Source organism: Oncorhynchus nerka, linkage group LG5 (genome assembly GCF_034236695.1).
Source record: "Oncorhynchus nerka isolate Pitt River linkage group LG5, Oner_Uvic_2.0, whole genome shotgun sequence".
Lineage (NCBI taxonomy): Eukaryota > Metazoa > Chordata > Actinopteri > Salmoniformes > Salmonidae > Oncorhynchus > Oncorhynchus nerka.
The window spans coordinates 61,277,843-61,299,820 of record NC_088400.1 but is presented as its reverse complement, the minus strand read 5'-3'; the positions used below and the strand labels follow the sequence as shown (position 1 = coordinate 61,299,820).

General features: G+C 43.5%; 2 protein-coding genes across 4 annotated transcripts in view; one reads left to right on the top strand and one right to left on the bottom strand.

Annotated features, from left to right (window-relative positions):
* LOC115129769 (ATP-binding cassette sub-family C member 4-like) overlaps nucleotides 1-10,557 on the bottom strand; it is a 28,513-nt gene extending 17,956 nt beyond the window's left edge. Inside the window, exons 1-6 of one of the 2 annotated variants that reach the window (XM_029660470.2) lie at nucleotides 10,316-10,557; nucleotides 8,502-8,612; nucleotides 6,780-6,900; nucleotides 6,405-6,629; nucleotides 5,728-5,817; nucleotides 4,690-4,853 (exon numbers count right to left, since the gene is read on the bottom strand). In XM_029660470.2, the coding sequence (XP_029516330.2) occupies nucleotides 4,690-4,853; nucleotides 5,728-5,817; nucleotides 6,405-6,629; nucleotides 6,780-6,900; nucleotides 8,502-8,612; nucleotides 10,316-10,389 (785 nt within the window). In that variant the 5' untranslated portion in view covers nucleotides 10,390-10,557. Of the gene's footprint in view, nucleotides 1-4,689; nucleotides 4,854-5,727; nucleotides 5,818-5,909; nucleotides 6,007-6,404; nucleotides 6,630-6,779; nucleotides 6,901-8,501; nucleotides 8,613-10,315 lie in introns of those variants that run through there. The other variant, XM_029660471.2, reaches the window with a different exon arrangement.
* Nucleotides 6,275-21,978, top strand: part of LOC115129770 (claudin-10-like) — a 32,190-nt gene continuing 16,486 nt past the window's right edge. The window contains exon 1 of one of the 2 annotated variants that reach the window (XM_029660472.2): nucleotides 6,275-6,357. In XM_029660472.2, the coding sequence (XP_029516332.2) occupies nucleotides 6,275-6,357 (83 nt within the window). Of the gene's footprint in view, nucleotides 6,358-6,590; nucleotides 6,676-21,978 lie in introns of those variants that run through there. The other variant, XM_065018817.1, reaches the window with a different exon arrangement.

Here is a 21,978-nt window from a genome sequence, read left to right as displayed (position 1 = left end):
TCACATGGTCCACGCTATAGGGTTAGGCCCTCACATGGTCCACGCTATAGGGTTAGGCCCTCACATGGTCCACGCTAGGGTTAGGCCCTCACATGGTGCAGTGTCTCCCGCGTGCTAGCGTAGCAACGACTACCCCGCTGGACCCTATGATCACTTGGCTACATAGCTGATGCTTGCTGGACTGTTCATTTATCACGGTACTCCACTTTGTTTACCTTTGTTTATCTGTCGGCCCTAGCCCCGAACTCAGGCCCTGTGTGTAGTTAACCGACCCTCTCTGCCCATTCATCGCCATTTTACCTGTTGTTGTCTTAGCTGATTAGCTGTTGTTGTCTTACCTGTTGTCTTAGCTAGCTCTCCCAATCAACACCTGTGATTGCTTTATGCCTCGCTTTATGTCTCTCTCAAATGTCAATATGCCTTGTATACTGTTGTTTAGGATAGTTATCATTGTTTTATTTCAAATCAAATGTATTTATATAGCCCTTCGTACATCAGCTGATATCTCAAAGTGCTGTACAGAAACCCAGCCTAAAACCCCAAACAGCAAGCAATGCAGGTGTAGAAGCACGGTATCAGGTATTTTACTGCAGAGCCCCTAGTCCCACTGCACATGCCTCAGACACCTTTGTCCCACCTCCCACACATGCGGTGACCTCACCCAGTATAACCAGCATGTCCAGAGATGCAACCTCTTATCACTCAACTCAGTGCCTGGGCTTATCTCCACTGTACCCACACCCCACCATACCTGTCTGCACATTATGCCCAGAATCTATTCTACCACACCCAGAAATCTGCTCCTTTTATTCTCTGTCCCCAACACACTAGAAGACCAGTTTTGCTAGCCTTTAGCCGTACCCTCTTCCTACTCCTCCTCTGTTCCTCAGGTAATGTGGAGGCTAACCCAGGCCCTGTGTGTCCCCAGGCACTCTCATTTGTTGACTTCTGTAATTGAAAAAGCCTTGGTTTCATGCATGTTAACATCAGAAGCCTCCTCCCTAAGTTTGTTTTACTCACGGCTTTAGCACACTCCGCTAAACCTGATGTCCTTGCCGTGTCTGAATCCTGGCTTAGGGAGGCCATCAAAAATTCAGAGATTTCATTACCCAACTACAACATTTTCCATCAAGATAGAACTGCCAAAAGGGGGAGGAGTTGCAATCTACTGCAGAGATAGCTTGCTAAGTTCTGTCATACTTTCCAGGTCTATGTCCAAACAGTTTGAGCTTCTAACTTTAAAAATGAATCTCTCCAGAGATAAGTCGCACTGTTGCCGCCTGTTATAGACCCCCCTCAGCTCCCAGCTGTGCCCTGGACACCATGTGTGAATTGATTGCACCCCATCTATCTTCAGAGTTCATTCTGTTAGGTGACCTAAACTGGGATATGCTTAACACCCCAGCAGTCCTACAATCTAAACTAGATACCCTCAATCTCACACAAATTATCAAGGAAACCACCAGGTACAACCCTAAATACATAAACATGGGCACCCTCATAGATATCATCCTGACCAACTTGCCCTACAAAGGGATCTCAGCGAACCCTGCTTCATTGCCTGCATCCGCTATGGGTCCACGGTCAAACGATCACCCCTCATCACTGTCAAACGCTCCCTAAAACACTTCTGCGAGCAGGCCTTTCTAATCGACCTGGCCCGGGTATCCTAGAAGGATATTGACCTCATCCCGTCAGTCGAGGATGCCTGGTCATTCTTTAAAAAAGTCATTTTCTCACCATCTTAAATAAGCATGCCCCTTTTGAAAAATGTAGAACTAAGAACAGATATAGCCCTTGGTTCCCTCCAGACCTGACTGCCCTTGACTAGCACAAAAACATCCTGTGGTGGACTGCAATAGCGTCGAATAGTCCCCGCGATATGCAAATGTTCAGGGAAGTCAGGAACCAATACACACAGTCAGTTAGGAAAGCAAAGGCTAGCTTTTTCAAACAGAAATGTGCATCCTGTAGTTCTGACTCCAAAAAGTTTTGGGACACTAAAGTCCATGGAGAACAAGAGCACCTCCTCCCAGCTGCCCACTGCACTGAGGCTAGGTAACACGGTCACCACCGATAAATCCATGATAACATTTCAATAAGCATTTCTCTACGGCTGGCCATGCTTTCCTCCTGGCTACCCCAACCCTGGCCATCAGCTCCGCACCCCCCGCAGCTACTTGCCCGAGCCTCCCCAGCTTCTCCTTCACCCAGATCCAGATAGCAGATGTTCTGAAAGAGCTGCAAAACCTGGACCCGTACAAAATCAGCTGGGCTAGACAATCTGGACCCTCTCTTTCTAAAATGATCCATTGCCATTGTTGCAACCCCTATTACCAGTCTGTTCAACCGCTCTTTCGTATCGTCAGAGATCCCTAAAGCTAGGAAAGCTGCCGCGGTCATCCCCCTCTTCAAGGGGGAGACACTCCAGACCCAAACTGTTATAGACCTATATCCATCCTGCCCTGTCTTTCTAAAGTCTTCGAAGGTCAAGTTAATAAACAGATCACTGACCATTTCAAATCCCACCGTACCTTCTCCACTGTGCAATCTGGTTTCCGAGCTGGACATGGGTGCACCTCAGCCACGCTCAAGGTACTAAACGATATCATAACTGCCATCGATAAGACAGTACTGCGCAGTCATCTTCAACCTGGCCAAGGCTTTCGACTGTCAATCAGCGTATTCTTATCGGCAGACTCAATAGCCTTGGTTTCTCAAATGACTGCCTTGCCTGGTTCACCAATTACTTTGCAGACAGAGTTCAGTGTGTCAAATCGGAGGGCCTGTTGTCCAGACCTCTGGCAGTCTCTATGGGGGTACCACATGGTTGAATTCTCAGGCCAACTCTTTTCTCTGTATATATCAACGATGTCGCTCTTGCTGCGGGGGATTCCCCGATCCACCTCTACGCAGACGACACCATTCTGTATACATCTGGTCCTTCTTTGGACACTGTGTTAACAAACCTCCAAACGAGCTTCAATGCCATACAACACTCCTTCCGTGGCCTCCAACTGCTCTTAAACGCTAGTAAAACCAAATGCATGCTTTTCAACCGTTCGCTGCCCGCACCCGCCCGCCCGACTAGCATCACTACTCTGGACGGTTCTGACCTAGAATACGTGGACAACTACAAATACCTAGGTGTCTTGCTAGACTGTAAACTCTCCTTCCAGAAATCTCCAATCCAAAAATCTAATCTAGAAATCGGCTTTCTATTTCACAACAAAGCCTCCTTCACTGGCGCCGCCAAACTTACCCTAAGACTATCCTACCGATCCTCGATGATGTCATCTACAAAATAGCTTCCGATACTCTACTCAGCAAATTGGATGTAGTCTATCACAGTGCCATCCGTTTTGTCACCCACCACTGTGACTTGTATGCTCTAGTCGGCTGGCCCTCGCTACATATTCGTTGCCAGACCCACTGGCTCCAGGTCATCTATAAGTGCCAGCAGCATACCACCCTGCATACCACTGCTGGCTTGCTTCTGAAGCTAAGCAGGTTTGGTCCTGGTCAGTCCCTGGATGGGAGACCAGATGCTGCTGGAAGTGGTGTTGGAGGGCCAGTAGGAGGCACTCTTTCCTCTGGTCTAAAAAAAATATCCCACTGCCTTGTGTAGAGTGCCATCTTTCAGATGGGCCGTTAAACGGGTGTCCTGACTCTGAGGTCCTTAACGATCCCATGGCACTTATCGTAAGAGTAGGGATGTTAACCCCGGTGTCCTGACTAAATTACCAATCTGGCCCTCAAACCATCACCTAATAATCCCGTTTACAATTGGCTCATTCATCCCCCTCCTCTCCCCTGTAACTATTCCCCAGGTCGTTGCTGTAAATGAGAACGTTTTCTCAGTCAACTTACCTGGTAAAATAACGGATAAATGAAGAAAAAAAGTCTATGCTAGGTAAAGCTCCGCCTTCTCAGCTCACTGGTCACGATAACAATACCCACGCGCTCCAGCAGGTATAGCTCACTGGTCATCCCCAAAGCTAACACCTCCTTTCCTTCCAGTTCTCTGCTGCCAGTGACTGGAATTAATTGCAAAAATTGCTTAAGATAGAGACTTACATTTCCCTCACTAACTTTAAACATCAGCTATCTGAGCAGCGAACCAAACACTGCACATAGCCCTACCTCATCCCCCATATTGTTTTTATTTACTTTGCTGCTCTTTTGCACACTAGTATCACTACTTGCACACCATCATCTGCTCATCTAGCACTCGTGTTAATCTGCTAAATTGTAATTACTTTGCTACTATGGCTTATTTATTGCCTCACCTCATTTAATTTGCACACACTGTATATAGACTTTTTCTATTGTGTTATTGACTGTACGCTTGTTTATTCCATGTGTAACTCTGTGTTGTTGTTTCTGTTGCACTGCTTTGCTTTATCTTGGCCAGGTCGCAGTTGTAAATGAGAAATTGTTCTCAACTAGCTTACCTGGTTAAATAACGGTGAAATAAAAAAAATGTTCAACACTAGGGTTAGGATTATGTTCTCATATGGTCTATTCTAGGGATAATCAATACACATCATAAAAGCAGGCCAAAGATCAGTTTGTAAAGCAATTGGTATGTTCACTGGGCTTCATATTGGGCAAGAAAAGGCACTCACTGACCTCCCTGCATGTTTTGAAAAATCTTAAGCTCAGACTCCTATCTACATTGTGTGTTACCTGAACTTGGAGAAGAGCCTTCCAAACATGGTCTGCGTTGGCATAAGGATGACGAGGACGGCCATGCCTGCGAGGCATGATGGGCCAATCTCCACCCACAGCAGCCCCAGGACGGCCGCCGCCTGGAGAGGCCCTACCCACAGGAAGTGCAGGAAAATAGTCACCTGTAACCAAGAGGGATCATGTGTTGGAACTCATAGTGTTTCTAAACAAGAACAGGATTTTGGGAGGTTATGGTACATCAGTTGTCTCAAATTCCCTCCAGCAGGCCACCACAAGTGACTTATGGGCCTGATGTGGCCCACAAGCCATGAGTTGTAGACCCGTGTTCTAGACCCCTGTGTTACATCTATAACATGGATGCTTCATCTACACTGTAGTGTGATGCTACAGTCACTGAATGCAACTGTGCACGTTCCATTCAGCCATGTTCGAAACAGTAATATGTAGCAGCACCTTTCCTAGACTTTGAATCATTGACCACAATATGCAATAAAACAGCAGGGTGGAGTAGGGCAGTGTTTCCCAACCGTGGTCCTTGAGTACCCCTAACAGTACACAGTTTCATTGTAGCCCTGGACAAACGCACCTCATTGAGGGCTTCATGATTAGTTGACAAGTTTAATCAGGTGCACTTGCACAGGGTTACAATAAAAGTGTGTACTGTTGGGGGTACTGGAGGACCAGAATTGGGAAACACTGGAGTAACAAGTCAAAATGTTAATTTGTCTGCCAGGTGCCCGGAGAAGCCTGTGACTCTGACCTTTATCAAAATACACAGTACTGTACTTTAAAAACTCAAGTGTTACTTTGACTGGCACCATGCAGGTTAACAACTCAGTCAGCCTTGTGCGACTTAGGCAATCTTCCAGGGTTGAAGTAACACAGCTGATATTGGATTGGGTCTGTCTGTCTGCACAGTGGATCAAAAGGTCTTAAAAGTATAGGTTCATTTTCAACAGCTTTTTCTACTGTTGCTAATACACGAAGTCAGCAATATGCAAAGTGACAAAAAAAAATGCATTACAGGGTTCATACCTCATCAAACTTGTTGACATCGTTGGATAGCAGGTTCACTATTTGGCCTGTGGTTGTTTTTCCCATCGCTGCACTGCTGAGACACAGGGCCTATGGGGTGACATATACATTACCAAGTTAATTAATGCAAACTCAATAAATGACCAGGTCATTTGTCACAATACAAAGAAGAAAATACCTACATGTCAGTTTGGAAAGGCAGCCCTCTCCTCAGGGACCACTAGTTGTTTCACATTTTTTATGTAGCCCTAAACTGGCACACCAGATTGAATTACTCTATAAATCATCAACCCCTTGACTAATTGAATCAGGTGTGCCAGCTTAGGTTTAAAAAAGTGAAACGTATGGGTTGGGAAATACTGCCCTAGAGCAGGGGTGTCAAACTCAAACCAAGGAGGGCCAAGTGTCTGCAGGTTTTTCCTTTCAATTAAGACCTAGACAACCAGGTGAGGGGAGTTCCTTACTAATCAGTGACCATAATTCATCAATGAAGTACATGGGTGGAGCGAAAACCCACAGATACTTGGCCCTCTGGAATGAGTTTGACATGTGCCCTAGAGGGAGGGTGGCTCATCCTTTAGTCTGCCAAGTTCAAGTTCAGGACATCAGATACAACCTTGAAAAAAACAGGTAATTTTTTTTTTAAAGGTCTGTAGGCATGTGTCTCTTATACTGACCTTCTTGTAGATCATGTGACACATGGCTACTCGCATTTTCATGCCGGTCCTCTGGACGTGGAAGAAGTAAAGGTGATGCGTGACGGCCAAGATCAGGGTGGACAGACAGACACCAGCAGCGTAGCCAAAGGCCTCATACAGTGCATCCATATTATCAGGATCGTACTTCTCAAAGTATTGGATCAGCTTTCCCAAGAACACTGGCTGGATCACCTTAATCACCTCCTATTGGGGGAACAAGAGAAGAGGTAGAGAATACAGAGGATATGAGGTGAATCCACAGCTTGATATATAAAACATATGGCTAAGATATCATTAATTCCCTAGCAGGGTACCAGTAAGTCTTACACAGGTTGTGTTTTTTCTTCTACATACCTCAATAAGAGTAAAGATCCCCAACACTGCGTAGGGTTTCCAGTAGCACTTGATCAGGACTTTGGTGAGTTTGGGAGGCCTGAGATCTTTTGCAGCCTTCTGCACCTCATGGTCCCAAAGACTGTGGAGAGATGGCTTTCATTTTACTTTGGGAGAATCTCAATTGCAATGACTTGATTTCTCACGTCCTCGCCAATGAGTTTTGAGGAGGCGAGGACCGACGATGCAAGGTATCCCTATAGGTACCTGGATGTTCAAGTCTGCATTGCATCATGTGGTGATACAATTACCCTTAAAGGGGCAATCTAGGATTGGTACATCCATTGCTTTACATTTAAATGAATGATTATATAGCCATTGATTTGTGAGCTTAGTTCAACTGTCTTAATCCATCACCACACAAAATAAGCTTGTTTTACTCCACTGTGTCTAAACAATGTCATTGTAAGCAAACACTATACATCTTCAAAACATGGTTAAAACTATAATTCCGACCTTGTGGATGGTCAGTGTTTGCATCCATTGCTCTGTCTGAATCTTAGAGTATGAATGTGTAACTCAAAGAAACTCACTGAAGGTTCATAATATAAAACAATATCAGATCAGTCTTGAATGTCCTAATTACACACCAATGTGTCGCCAGATCACACATGGAACACCTTTAAATAGTTCTGAAGTAACTACATTGATTCGTCATTTTAAAATATATCGAGGTAGTTTTCCCTGCAAAAACAATATTTTTAAATAGTTTATATTACTCAAACCACCTGCGGGCTGAAATGGACCCCCTGCAATGTTTGACACCACTGTTTAGTTAAAGACAACCGATTGATCAGCATGACCACATTTAACACACATAGGATATGTTATTTACATTTGTGTACCTCCCTTTAGTATGATACGCTACGTTGCGAATAGAATAATGGTCTGGTTACTTAAGACAGAAACAAAAGTAGGTCAGGGAGCATGGGTCTGTCCAGCAACTCAAAGGTTGCATGTTTTAGTCACGTCGGGGACAACTGTAGCATTTTAGCCAACCCTTCCCCTAACCTCAACTTAAATTCTCCATACCTGCTAAGCAAATACTCCTAACCTGCTGCTTTAGCCACTAACGTTAGCCACAAATACTAACAACGCAACAAGAAGCCCGGTCCCAGAGAAAGATGTATAATACTATACGTCCTCCAAGATGCTTGATACAGTCAGTCATCCAATATGTATGATGTGGTACAATAGTTCTTACATTTTGTAAGGTAACCTATACTAAATGGAGGGAGTCAAGTGTACATTCCAAATCCTACAAATCTCCCTGAGGCCAGGTTGGATAGGTGAATATTCACAATGCTGAAACAGTTCGTTTATTTTTTCCCTCATTTACAGGAGGGTATGTATGCTTCTTTTTATTGAGTCATTTTATAACTGTCCTTGAAAGCAGACAGGACAGGCAGCATGTAAAATATTAACAAGGACATGTTAAATGCCGCAACTCCTTTCCACCCATTTATCAAAGGGTAAACAGCCAAAAGGATATGGCTTTCACGATATGCTTGGTGTATAGTAGTGGTAGGATAAACATCCTCAGGTGGGCGATAAGCAACTGGTTTGAAGGCGATTCCGCTATTACCTTTTATTTAAGGTGATGTTTGGGCTTAATTAACCACAATTCATCAGGCCACTTCTGTCTTGGTTCAAAGTTATACGTTTATTATACGTTTGCCATACCTCTGTAGTTCCTCTCCCAGTTTTTCAGACCCATCCTCCGGAAGCACTTTGTACATGTCATCTTCCTCTAGCCTTCGTTTGTATCCAATGCGGAACAAAGGATTTAGCCAGCTAATGAAAAGGGGAAGAGAGAATATATGGAAAAGGGGAAGAGAACAGAGCTAGAGATGAAGAGAAGTGTTTAATACATATAGTGTTACATTCAGGATGAGCAGGGCAATGCACTAGACCAGGGATTCCCAAACTCCTTCCTGGGGCCCCCCATGGGTGCACGTTTTGTTTCCAGTTTTTTTCTTCCTAGCAACTACACAGCTGATTCAAATAATAATATCTTGATGATGAGTTAGTTATTAGAATCACTGTGTAATGATAGGGGGAAAAAACTAAATGTGCACTCCGGGAGGCTCCAGGGCCGAGTTTGGGAAACGTCCTAAACTTTTTCACTCATGCTCCCCTTTCATCTAGGGCTGGGAATTACCAGGGACCTCACGATATAATATTATCCTGATTCTTACGTGCCGATATGATATGCATTGTGATTCAATGCTGCAAGTTTTTTGTGATTCAATGTCCCAAACATATTGCTCACCATATGTCTGCTGCAGAGGGACAAGAGAGAGCTATGAGAAAACCAGTTTTGATCTGTCATGGAAATAAAAAAGTGGTGAAATGAATTGACTCCCTATTTTAAAAAAAATACTGGAGATATGGTACAGCTACAGCAAACTAGCACAAAAATAATGTTGGGATAGTCAAAACGATTGCTACATAATCAGGATATTATTTTTGATCCATCGTTTTTCCCGATCACTACTTTCATAATTACCTGGACATTTCTGACAAGTTATAAATAGCTCTAAGGTCTGCAATGACAAGAGGGAAAACTGCTGATGCACTACCCAATTTCGAAATTGCACCTTGTGCATTATACTACTACAACTTATTTTTAAAGTTTTGGTTATTCCTCATCTCCCACTACCTCTTCAAGCCCCCACTGCAGACCCCTCGCGGCCCCCAGTTTGGGAACCACTGCAGTAGACGATCTACTCTATTTGTGACATAGGCCTACTGGTAGCATTTCTTTGTAAAAAATATGTATTGCAAATGCTTGAGTACCCAACTGTGTGCTCTGTGCATGTAAAATGTACAAATTGTCAGCAAATGCCTTAGCAAACTTTTTTTTAAATACCTACTCCAGTCTCCTTTTGATCTAATTAGCACTGAAAAAAAAGATTTTGCTCAAAAGATTTTGTTTTACCCATTTGTGCATTACGGTCTTCATACGTGGGGTGGGGTATTGTTTTTCAACTGGAAAAGTCAACAACAAAAATTGCTGGAGCGCGTCTTTAATGTAAATATAAGGCACAGATTGTCTCATTCAATTCAAAATGAGGCATTCATCCTTTCCCTTCTCGCAGAGGTTTACATCTGAGTGTATCCGAAACAAACAAGGTGGGGATTAATAGCCTAGTTTGCGCAAACAATATTCTTGGTTCATAAATTACTGGAATCTTATTTGGCACCATACATAATCCAAGACTATGAATCAACCGGAAATTGTGATTTCAGTGGGGGAAACCATGGAATTACATTGGTTTACACAAAGTGCGTTTTACCCGACTAGTGCTTTTTAAGTTATAAGTGTTCATTATCACGTTATACCCAATTCAATTAAACAGCTAATCGTTTAACCTCTCAAACTAAAATTGACTGAAGATCTTTCGAATAGCCGAACAGTAAAAACTATAATGACTATCTGTAGAGCCTAGCTCGGCTTCATTTTAATAACCCGGCAGCGAAGGTTGCTGACTTACCAGAAGAATACCTGGGAGAAAAGATTAGCTGTTGCCGATGGATTCGTCTTCGCATCTTTTTTTACCGGTTCCATATTTCCCTGCTGGCACTATTCAAAGACTTAGCCAACGTCCACGTGTGCGGTCGCCAACTCCACTCTTCAAAACTGTAACTTTATTTTCTGTTGTGTAACATAGTTGCACGCACATGGTACTAAATTACAAGACAGACAGCCAATAGAAAATGTGATAATTATGTAAAGCCAATCACTGATCTCGAGTCGGAATTGTGCTGTGGCACGACACGAGCTAGCTAGCGCCAAACAGGGTCGTCCCTAGTTACCAAAGTCATAATCCCCGCCTATTTCTAAAATGTATCTTCTTAATTCTTATTTTTGTAACCTTAACCACACTGCTAACCTTATGTCTAACCTTAAATGAAGATCAAAAAGTACATTTAGGTTTTCATGAATTTTTACGAAAAAGCCCGTTTTTATTTTGTGGCTGTGGTAACTAGTGGAAAACAGGGAGCCGTGGAAGTATAGTAATTGGTGACAGTCAATAGCTGAGACTGAGGTCTCATTCAGTAATGTCCAAAATGTGATTGCATAGTACTGCATGCTACATCCTTTCTAGGGGTAGAGCCAAGTTGACTCTAAGGGCAACTTCTACCTGGAGCTAACTTCGAGTTCATGAACCTCCTGGTTCAATTGAAGCCATTGGTTTGTTGAGAACATGAACTCTACAAAGATACTGCTGCAATTTATTGAATTCTCCATGTGTTCTATATTAAAGGGCACTTCATTTAATATAACAGGCTATTAAAATTCAATATTGGTGCACCATTTCTACTTAAAATGTCAAAGGAAAGGCACTATTTTTGTGGAACGACCCTCTAACAAATATGAGAACTTCAGTCTTGAGAGTTTAAGCAAATCAACATCAAACATATCACTGTGTAAGTGTGTGAAGCCCCCCTATAACAGTTATGTACCATACCTATTTGTTATTTGGTTACAAACAAATAATAAAAACAATAGGGATCCTGCATCTTCGGTGCTAGGAACTCTAAATAGGTGACACAAAACTAACTGTAAACCTGACTGACTGTGTGTTCATGTTCCTGAATCCCAGCTAACAAAAACGTATCCTTAGAACATACGTAGCCTATCAGGTTCCAGGGATGTGATCTGGTTTCTCTCTCTAGCAGAATGGGTAGTAAACAGTGACACCATAACAACCATCTGTTATATATTAGTGCTGTGGTAAATATGTACTCAGTGAGGATCTAACCTTCAAGCAATTCATTTGAACCACATGTAACCACACAGAGAGCAACAACTTTTCAGCATGCACATACACTATTCTTGACACAAAGCATTTTTGAATGTAATTTTCAACAGCGAAAGCTACTGTAGACCCACTGTAAAGGCTCACTAAAGCATCGCTCTCTCTTTTCTCTCTCGCCTCTCTCTGTATATACCACATATATACCTGGCGCTGACATGCATCCTTTTTCCTGCTCTTGTCCACATTCTGATTGTGCCCATATTTTCAGAAACGTGTCTACACATTGTATTCAAATGTGGCTCATATCTTTCCACTGTGTTCGCCTTGTGACCAGATTTCCTGGTCCCTCCCTGTATGCACATGTTTTGACAGCTACTCTTTCAGAATAATATGTGTTTATTTATTTTAAGACACATGTTGATGCCATAAGTCAATGGTCCCATTGGGCACACACTGGTTGAATCAATGTTGTTTCTACGTCATTTCAATGAAATTACGTGGCAATAGTAATATTTTAAATGGTTTCATTGTCCATATCTGTCTACACTTGTAAGATATCCGGCACAATGCGTTCCTGACTACTTTCAGAGGTGGTCAGGAAGATTGTTTACTTACAGAGGTGGTCAGGACGATCAAATCACAATCAGATCACAATGCATCTTTTAATCGTCTACACCTGTCTGAAAATGTGTGCAAAAATCAGAATGACAAATCGTCTCCTAACTCTTTTTCTCTCTCTCTTCTCTCTCTCTCTCTCTCTCTCTCTCTCCCCTTTTCTCTTTCTCTCTTTTCTCTTTCCCTAAATTCAATTCAAAGAGCTTTATTGGCATGGGAAACATGTTTACATTGCCAAAGCAAGTGGAATAGACAATAAACAAAAGGGAAATAACAATCACAAATGATCAGTAAACATTACACTCACAAAGGTTTTACAATAATATAGACATTTCAAATGTTATATTATTGGCTATGTTGTAACAATGTGACAATAGTTGAAGTATGAAAGGGGAAATACATAAACAGATAAATATTGTTTGTATTTACAGTGGTGTTTGTGTTCCACTGGTTGCCCTTTTCTTGTGGCAACAGGTCACATATCTTGCTGCTGTGGTGACACACTATGGAATTTCACATAATAGATATGGGAGTTTATCAATATTGGATTTGTTTTGAAATTATTTTTTGTTTCTGTGCAATCTGAGGGAAATGTGTGTCTCTAATATGGTCATAAGGAGGTTAGGAAGTGCAGTTCGGTTTCCAGTTCATTTTGTGGCCAGTGTGCAGTCTGTCATCTCCTGAGAGCCAGGTCTGCCTTTGGCGGCCTTTCTCAATATCAAGGCTATGCTCACTGAGTCTGTACATAATCAAAGCTTTAATTTTGGGTCAGTCACAGTGGTCAGGTCTTCTGCTACTGTGTACTGTCTGTTTAGGCCCAAATAACATTCCAGTTTGCTCAGTTTTTTTGTTGAGTCTTTTCTAGGTTTCAAATAATTCTCTTTTTTTTCTCATGATTTGGTTGGGCCTAATTGTGTTGCTGTCTTGGGACTATGTGGGGTCGGTTTGTACCAGCTGGCTGAGGGGACTTTTCACCTCCCTGTGGGTGAGGGATTTGTTAAGGAAGGTTTGACAATTGCTTCTTTGTAGGTGATTGTACAATTTCATAATTTTTTTTCTGAATTTGAATAATTAGTGTGAATCGTTCTAATTCTGCTCATCATGCATCATTTGGTGTTTTTTGTCCTGCATTTCTTTCAATTTAATTGTAAAATCTAGTGGGCTCTGGTAGTCTTTAATAGCTGATTCTAAGATTTGTAATTGATCATCTATATGTTTTCACTGTTTGTTCTTTGTTATAGGGCCAAAAATATTGTGGAAGTGGTTTATCCATACATCTCCATTTTGGAAAGATAGCTCTTTATGTTGTCGTTTGTTTAGTGTGTTCCAATTTCCCCCAGAAGTGGTTAGATTCTATGGATTCTTCAATTACATTGAGCTGATTTCTGACGTGTATTTCTGTACTGTTTTAGCGTTTAATCAAATCAAATTTTATTAGGCTAGAAGACCGGTGATGTCGACCACCGAACGCCGCCCGAACAAGGAGAGGAACCGACTTCGGCGGAAGTCGTGACTGTACCCCCCCCCCCCCTTGACACGCGGCTCCAGCAGCGCGCCAACACCGGCCTCTGGGACGACCCGGAGGGCGAGGTGCAGGGCGATCCGGACGGAGAAACTGCCACAGCATTGAAGGGTCCAACACGTCCACCACTGGAACCTAGCATCTCTCCTCCGGACCGTACCCCTCCCACTCCATGAGGTATTGAAGGTCCCTCGCCCGACGCCTCGAATCCAGTATGGAGCAAACGGAATACACCGGGGCCCCCTCAATATCCAGAGGAGGCGGAGGAACCTCCCGCACCTCAGACTCCTGAAGTGGACCAGCCACCACCGGCCTGCGGAGAGACACATGGAACGAGGGGTTAATACGGTAATCGGGGGGAAGCTGTAACCTGTAACTAACTTCGTTCAGTATCCTCAGGACTTTAAATGGCCCCACAAACCGTGGCCCCAGCTTCCGGCAGGGCAGGCGGAAGGGCAGGTTTTGGGTTGAGAGCCAGACCCGGTCCCCCGGTGCGAACACCGGGGCCTCACTGCGGTGACGGTCTGCACTGGCTTTCTGGCCAGCGCACTCTCGCGACCACCCCGTGAGAGCCCTCCGTTGCCATGAAACAGTGGGGTCATGACAAGCTAACCAGGGTAGGCCTAGCACCATGGGAAACACAGGAGAGTCAATGAGGAAGAGACTGGGCCCTGGTTAGCTTGTCTGGGCCCTGTCGTTCCAATCCCACGCCGGCGGCCAGGGTACGAAAGTCCATCACGAACTTCTGGGCACTCCTCGTCCCATGCCTCAGATGGAAGAGACGTTCACCCGCCGCTCTACCCTTGGGCGGGTGGTCGAAGACTGCCCGGAAGCGGCAGGTGAAATCCTCGAAATGGTCCAGCACCACATATCCTTCTCCCCACACGGTGTTGGCCCACTCCAGGGCTTTCCCCGAGGGGCATGAGATGAGGGCGGACACCTTCTCACGGCCCGAAGGAGCCGGGTGGACGGTTGCCAGGTAGAGATCCAGCTGCAACAGGAAACCCTGGCAGCATGCAGCCGTCGCATCATACTCCCGGGGAAGGGCGAGAGGAATCCCACTGGGACCGGGTGCAGAGGGGGTGAGTAGTGGAGTCCCCGGTTGTGCTTGTGGAGGCGCTGGAGGAACTCCCTGTCTCTCCCAGCGGTCCATGGTTTAGACGACGCGGTCCATGGCGGTGCCGAGATGGTGGAGAATTGCCGCGTGCTCCCGGACGCGTTCCTCGACCCCTATACAAGGGGCACCTACTCCTGCTGACTCCATATTCGGGTGTGAAATTCTGTAAGACGTGCGTGACTAGATGCAGGGAAGTCAGGCGCAGGAGAGCAGAACTGGGTAATAACTGGAGCAGTTTAACATGCAAAAACCAACGGCACCCAGAACAACAAAATATGGGTACAAAATAACCCGTTGCGAACCAGTCAGAGTGCACAAACACTCTACAACAAACAATTTCACACACAGACATGGGGGTAAAGAGGGTTAAATACACGACAAGTAATGAGGGAATGTAAACCAGGTGTGTGGGAAAACTAGACAAAACAAATGGAAAATGAAAGGTGGATCGGCGATGGCTAGAAGACCGGTTGCATCGACCACCGAACGCCGCCAGAACAAGGAGAGGTCGTGACATTAAGTCGTACTTTAAAGTATTTTTACTTAAGTTCTTTACCACCACTGCCAGGAAGTTGTCTGAAAGGAATTGAATTTGTTGTTGGCTAATTGTTTTCTGTTAGGTTTCTACACTATTTTCCTTCCATCTTTAGCATTTCTTAATAGTATGCAGTTTCTTCGGCTTTGAAGCCTCATGATTGAGTATTGCTCTGTTCAAGAAGGCTGTGATTTTGCTGTGATCTGATAGAGGTGTCAGTGGGAGGACTGTGAACGCTCTGAGATACTCTGGGTTGAGGTCAGTGATGAACTAGTCTACACTACTGCTGCCATGGTAGGCGTACCTACCGTAAGAGTTCCCTCGAAGCGTTGACTACAGTATGTACAGACCCAGTGTGCGACAGAGCTGCAGGAGTTGTGACCCGTTTTTGTTGGTTGTTTTGTTGTAGTTGTGTCTAGGGGGGATATTGTGGAAGGAATGCTGTTTTACTGGAAGAAGAGGAGAAGGTGATACCCGCGACTGGCGAATTGCAGGCGCTGAAGCTCAGCGTGAAGACACAATCAAATGTTTTATGACATTGTTTGGATGGCTGACCATTTGTGGGCTAACATAAGGGGTCAAACACAGGGATTTTCTCCAGCGCAGGGCGTTCCCATGGAAGTCATGGGGTCACTGATGCCAGAAGAGGAATGAAATAGACAAAATGAATGTTACTGTATGAATGAAATTGTCATGTTTGCATTGTCTCAAGAGTTTATAAAGAGCTATGACTTATGATATATTTTATTGTACTGTAAATGCTATGGATTTATTGTTACAGGGAAGCTGTATTCTTTTGTTCATTGGACAGGGTTAGTTAAAAGAGGAGTGACACAGAGATGCGCTCCTATCATTTAAATTGATTAGATTAGAATCTGGGTATGTGGTTCCTGTCTTTTGTTTTTACTAGCAAAGTGCAAAAAAATGCTAATTCAGGTTGGGGGTGAGTTTCTGCTTGAATTTGGTTAAAAGGGCAGTGCATTTGCTCATACTTTGAGAACGTGCTACCAAGCTCCTATGTGTATCAGACACATTGTTTATTCTCTTTTTCTCAAACAGATTTAAGTCAAAATTGTAACTCGGCCACTCAGGAACATTCACTGTCTGCTGAAAAGGGAATTAATCACCCAATGTCTGGTGGAAAGCAGACTGAACCAGGTTTTCCTATAGGACTTTGTCTGTGCTTAGCTCCATTTCATTTATTTTTTATCCGGAAAAACTCCCCAGTCCTTAACGATTACAAGCATGCTCATAACATGATGCACTCACCACCATGCTTGAAAATATGAAGAGTGGTAATGTGTTGTATTAGATTCAAAGGACGTTGGTGGCACCTTAATTGGGGAGGACGGGCTCCTGGTAATGGCTGGAGCAAAATAATAAGAATGGTATCAAATGCATTTAACACATGGTTTCCATGTGTTTGATGCCATTTAATTTCCTCCGTTCCAACCATTATTATGAGCCGTGCCTCAGCAGCATCCATTGGTTGGATTTGCCCCAAACACAACACTGTCTTCAGGACAAAAAGTTTATTGCTCTGCCAAATTTGTTATAGTATTACTTTAGTGTCTTGTTGCAAACAGGATGCATGTTTTGGAATATTAGTATTCTGTACAGGCTTCCTCCCTTTCCCTCTGTCATTTAGGTTAGTATTGTGGAGGTACTACAATGTTGTTGATCCAGCCTCAGTTTTCTCCTAACACAGCCATTCAACTCGGTAACTATTTTAAAGTCACAAATGGCCTCATGGTGAAATCCCTGAGCGGTTTCCTTTCTCTCCGGCAACTGAGTTAGGAAGGACGCCTGAATCTTTGTAGTGACTGGGTGTATTGATACACCATCCAAAATGTAATTAATAACTTCACCATGCTCAAAGGGGGGTATTCAATGTCTGCTTCTTCTTTTTTACCCATCTACCAATAGGTGCTCTTCTTTGCGAGGCATTGGAAAACCTTCCTGGTTTTTGTGGTTGAATCTGTGTTTGAAAGTCCATGCAACTTATTATGTGACTTGTTAAGCAACATTTTTACTCCTGAAGTTATTTAGGCTTGCCATAACAAAGAGGTTGAATACTTATTGAATCAAAACCTTTGAGCTTTTCATTTGTAATTCATTTGTAAAAATGAATTTAATCCATTTAAATATAGGCTGTAATACAACAAAATGTGGAAAAAGTCAAGAGGTGTGAATACTTACTCAAGGCACTGTAGGTAGCACACAATAGGACATTTTTCTCTGAGATTATTTCCTTATATATTTCTAACCAGATGTAAAATGTTCCTGTTTTTATTATTTAATTGAGTGGGTTAAGTCTGCTCTATACCAAATTAGCATACTCCCTGAGTCTCTTCCCTGTTTCACACCAGGTCATTTGGTGGATTGGACTACCAGCTCTCTGTAACCTAGATGGAAACCAGTGGGTCCATTTCCTCTATATCATGTTTCTTGTAGGATGACAATGTTTGTATTTCCCGATTTCTTCGGTGAAGTCTGGGTTCCTGCTCTTTAGTCCAATGGCAGACCTTGTATAATCCAGGATGCAATAGTCAAAGCTTTGTGTTACATAGTGTCCAGTGTTGTTATTTGTGTGGTTTAGGCTCGGACCATTAGGTGTGAGCTGAGTATCTGGTGCATGCCTCTTAGGCTGCAGGATGGGGCTTGGGCGGGTGTATTAGTGGGGGTTGGGCCTGTTGCTCTGCATATGGCTTTTCTCTTTCTCTCTAACTCTCTCTTTATCATTATCTTCATTACAGCAAAGAACAGAGATAACACCCTCTGGGTGTGGTGCTTTGGCTGAAACTAAAAACAGCAGAGTCATGCTATCTTGCTGTAGCTTTTTAGCTCCTCTCTGGGGCCAGAGCTCAGGGAGAACAGCCAACAAGGGATTACACTGTTGCCCTGCTCAACCAACTCAGTAAAATTCATCAAGAAAGGATCAAGGCTTTCCCTTATTGAAACCTTGTGATACGATTAATCTTCTACATCAGCATTTTTCCTTATCCTTTCTTCCGCTCTTCGTTTTCTCTTAAACTACTTGTAAGGCAAGTGGCCATAGTCAAAGGACTGGAAAAAGGAAACGTGTCACCATAAATTTATCTGTGCGAAGTGTGGTGTACTTGGGATTATGTAAACGGAAAGACTAGAAAACATGATGCAATACACACTAAAACCAAATGGTTCTATATAGTACCCAATAAGAGTTATTTGGCTTGTAACCATTGTGGATCCCTTTTTGGTTTGAAGGTTCTATAAAGAACCATGCTCATATGGTTCTAAATGGAATCTGAATGGTGCTATAAAGAACCCTTTCCTACAGTTCTATAAAGAACCATTAAAAAAGGTTCTATATAGCACCAAAAAAGGTTATTCTATGGTTACAACCCTTTTTGGTGCTATATAGAACCCTTTTTGTGGTTCTTTATTTATGTTCCAAAGTATTCCCCCTTCGAATAGCCTCAATTCGTCAGGGCATGGACTCTACAAGCTGGCCCATGTTGACTCCAATGCTTCCCACAGTCAAATTGGCTGGATGTCCTTTGGGTGGTGAACCATTTTTGGTACATACAGGAAACGGTTGAGCGTGAAAAACCCAGCAGCGTTACAGTTCTTGACACATACGGGTACGTCTGGCACCTACTACCATCCCTCATTCAAAGGCACTTAAATATTTTGTCTTGCCCATTCACCCTCTGAATGGCACACACACAATCCATGACTCAATTGTCTCAAGGCTTAAAAATCCTTCTTTAACCTGTCTCCTCCCCTTCATCTACACTGGTTGAAGTGGATATCAATCAGGGATCATAGCTTTCACCTGGTCAGTCTATGTCATGGAAAGAATAGGTGTGATTATGTTTTAACAAATGCTCTTATCCAGAGCGACTAGGGTAAAGTTCCTTGCTCAAGAGCACACCAACAGATTTTTCACCTAGTCAGCTCAGGGATTTGAACCAGTGACCAGTGGTCCAACGTTCTTAACCGCTAGGCTACCTGCCGTCAAATCGTGGCTGAATCTAGCTGATGATCCCCGCCATAGGCTTTATTATTGAGTTAATTGACAAGTTGAATCAGGTGTGCTATGTCTGGAAAGGCTGGGGTCCCTGAGGAGAGAATTGAGAACCACTAAGTTGGCCAACAGTTCTCAGTTGACACAAGGCCTTACATGAGTCTTTCACAAGACACAGCATTGGTCATGTATAAAGTGTAATGGCGTAACACAACAGATTACATACACTGGAATGACACTCACTCACGCTTGCACAAAAAGAGCTGTGAGCAAACCACGCCCCAATTTTTTTTTTCATGAGCCGTAACCTACATTTTAATGACCACTAAAAAAGCGAATAACCCTTTTGTGAACTGTAAAGAACCATTGAATAGCTCAAAAGGTTCTTTGGGTCATTGTGGTTCCTCATAGAACCATCACCTTTCCCAAAGAACCTTAAAAAATCAAATGTGTTAGTGTGCAGGTAATTCCATTGAATTTTGAATGGAATAAGCAACCTCTCATATACAAGCTTGTACATGATTGTGTTAAGACATGGTAAAGTAAAATATATATTTATCTGAGGTTGTCACATTTTAACTCTTGGAGTCAAGAATGGACTTCGCTTCACAGCTCAATCACGTTGTCTGCCTAGTTACACATTCAGTCATTGTTGTTATAGTTTCTTCCTAACAAAAACACATGGATAACCTACCCATGACCCCAGGATTTGGACCCACTATTTAGGGGTCAGAATGTGTGACCTCAATGGAAATTAACTGACCTTTGTAATGTCTAAAACAAAGTATACTAATGTTAGGAAAGTGAAGTGGCATTCTCTCAACTGTAGGATCACACTATTACAAAACAGATTATGTTCACCTTAGTTTTTATTTGACACTGTGGCTGGTTTCCCAGCCACAAAAAAAGGGAAATCTCTTTAAGAATGTATTTTTAGTCCTGAACTAAGCTTAATCTAACCCTATATGACCTTTACACGAAAGTCAATCACCAGGCGAAGAACCATGCCTGTGTTCATACGAGAAGGGTGACATATTGTTGTCTTGTCTAAGTCTCTTATGATGCTGTGCCATTGTCATGACAGCACATATTCTGCTTTATCATTGGAGCAGCCCTAGAGCAAATCTCTTTGGCAACAGCTGCTCTGGCAACACACCCAGATGACATAAATACTATTGTCAGGGGTTTTTAATGGGCCGCACACCACATCCTCACCTCACCTTGTTTATAGAGGTGCACATGGTCAACGCATAGCCGTCTGTAATAGTTTAGTGTAAATGGTTTTCTTGAGATTTCAGATGTAATTTATTATTCCATTTGACTGGCTCTAGTTACTGACACAAAGAGGGAAATTAGCCCACAATAGTGACTGTTCAGAGGAGCTAGTAACTCTCAAAACAGAAACTGCAGGCTGGCCCAGCCCTCGAAATGACTCTTAGCCATTGTACTCAAGAGGTTTTATTTATTTTAGGGAGGCATGTAGCCTAGCGATTAGACTAGAGAGGTGAGCCAGCACCTGGAAAGTTGGAAGTTTGAGTCCTGGGCCTGACAGTAAAAATCTGGTGGGAAGTGAGCTGGCAACAAGAAGGTTACTTGTATCAATGTCATTGCCTCCTATTGTGCCCTTGAGCAAGGCACTTAACCCCATACATCAACTGCTCCAGTGTGGCAGCCCCTTGCTCCAATCTCTTCCAGAGGGGTTGGGATAAAATCTTATCTTAATGGTCTTTCTCAAGAATTTTGCCTTTTCTGTATATGTTCTTATCCACCCACACACCTCTGTGAAGTAGAGGTGTTGTGTTCACGTTCTGTAGGTCTGGTCATCTGATTGGACGTTCACTTTTAGAGTATGCTATTGGCCAACAACTCAAAATAGGTCAGATGGTTATAAAAGGGAATCAGATTCCTTGTATGTTTCTCTTGGTTCCTGCTCTCCTTCGGTGAGGTCAGAGTATGTGAGGGGAGTGGAGCTGGAGCGTACAGAGGTGTCCACCTCTACCACAAAGGGACAAGTAGGATCAGGATGAACAAAAATGCATCCAGAGGTGAAACGTTCCTTGAGCAATGCCTGTCAGACTCAGTAGTCAAGCAAAAACGAATCTGAGACTTGCGGGTTATGACCATGGGAGGCGCTGCAACCGCACCAAAGTTGCATATAAAACGCCTGTAAAAAATTGCCAAACCCGAGGAACCAGGTTCAACATATCAACATATCCCTAAGAGTGTCATTGACCAATGCTTGAAAGACTGACGGCGAGTTCGATAATCCGAAGGGCATGACTAAATACTCATAGTGACCACGAGGGGTGTTAAAGCCAGTTTTCCACTCATCTCCCTCCCTGATTCTCACCAGATTGTAAGCGTTGCGGAGGTCCAGTTTGGTGAGGAATTGGGCCCCTTGGGCCAGCCCCAAGGCGGCAAACATCAGGGGTAGGGGGTAATGATTATTGATCATAATCCGGTTCAGCCCTCTGTAATCGATGCAAGGACGCAGGTCTCCATCCTTCTTACCCACAAAGAAGAAGAAGAAGCCTCCCCCCGGCTGGGCATGTAGAGGGGCGAATGAAACCTGCCTCCAGCGACTCCCGGATGTAAT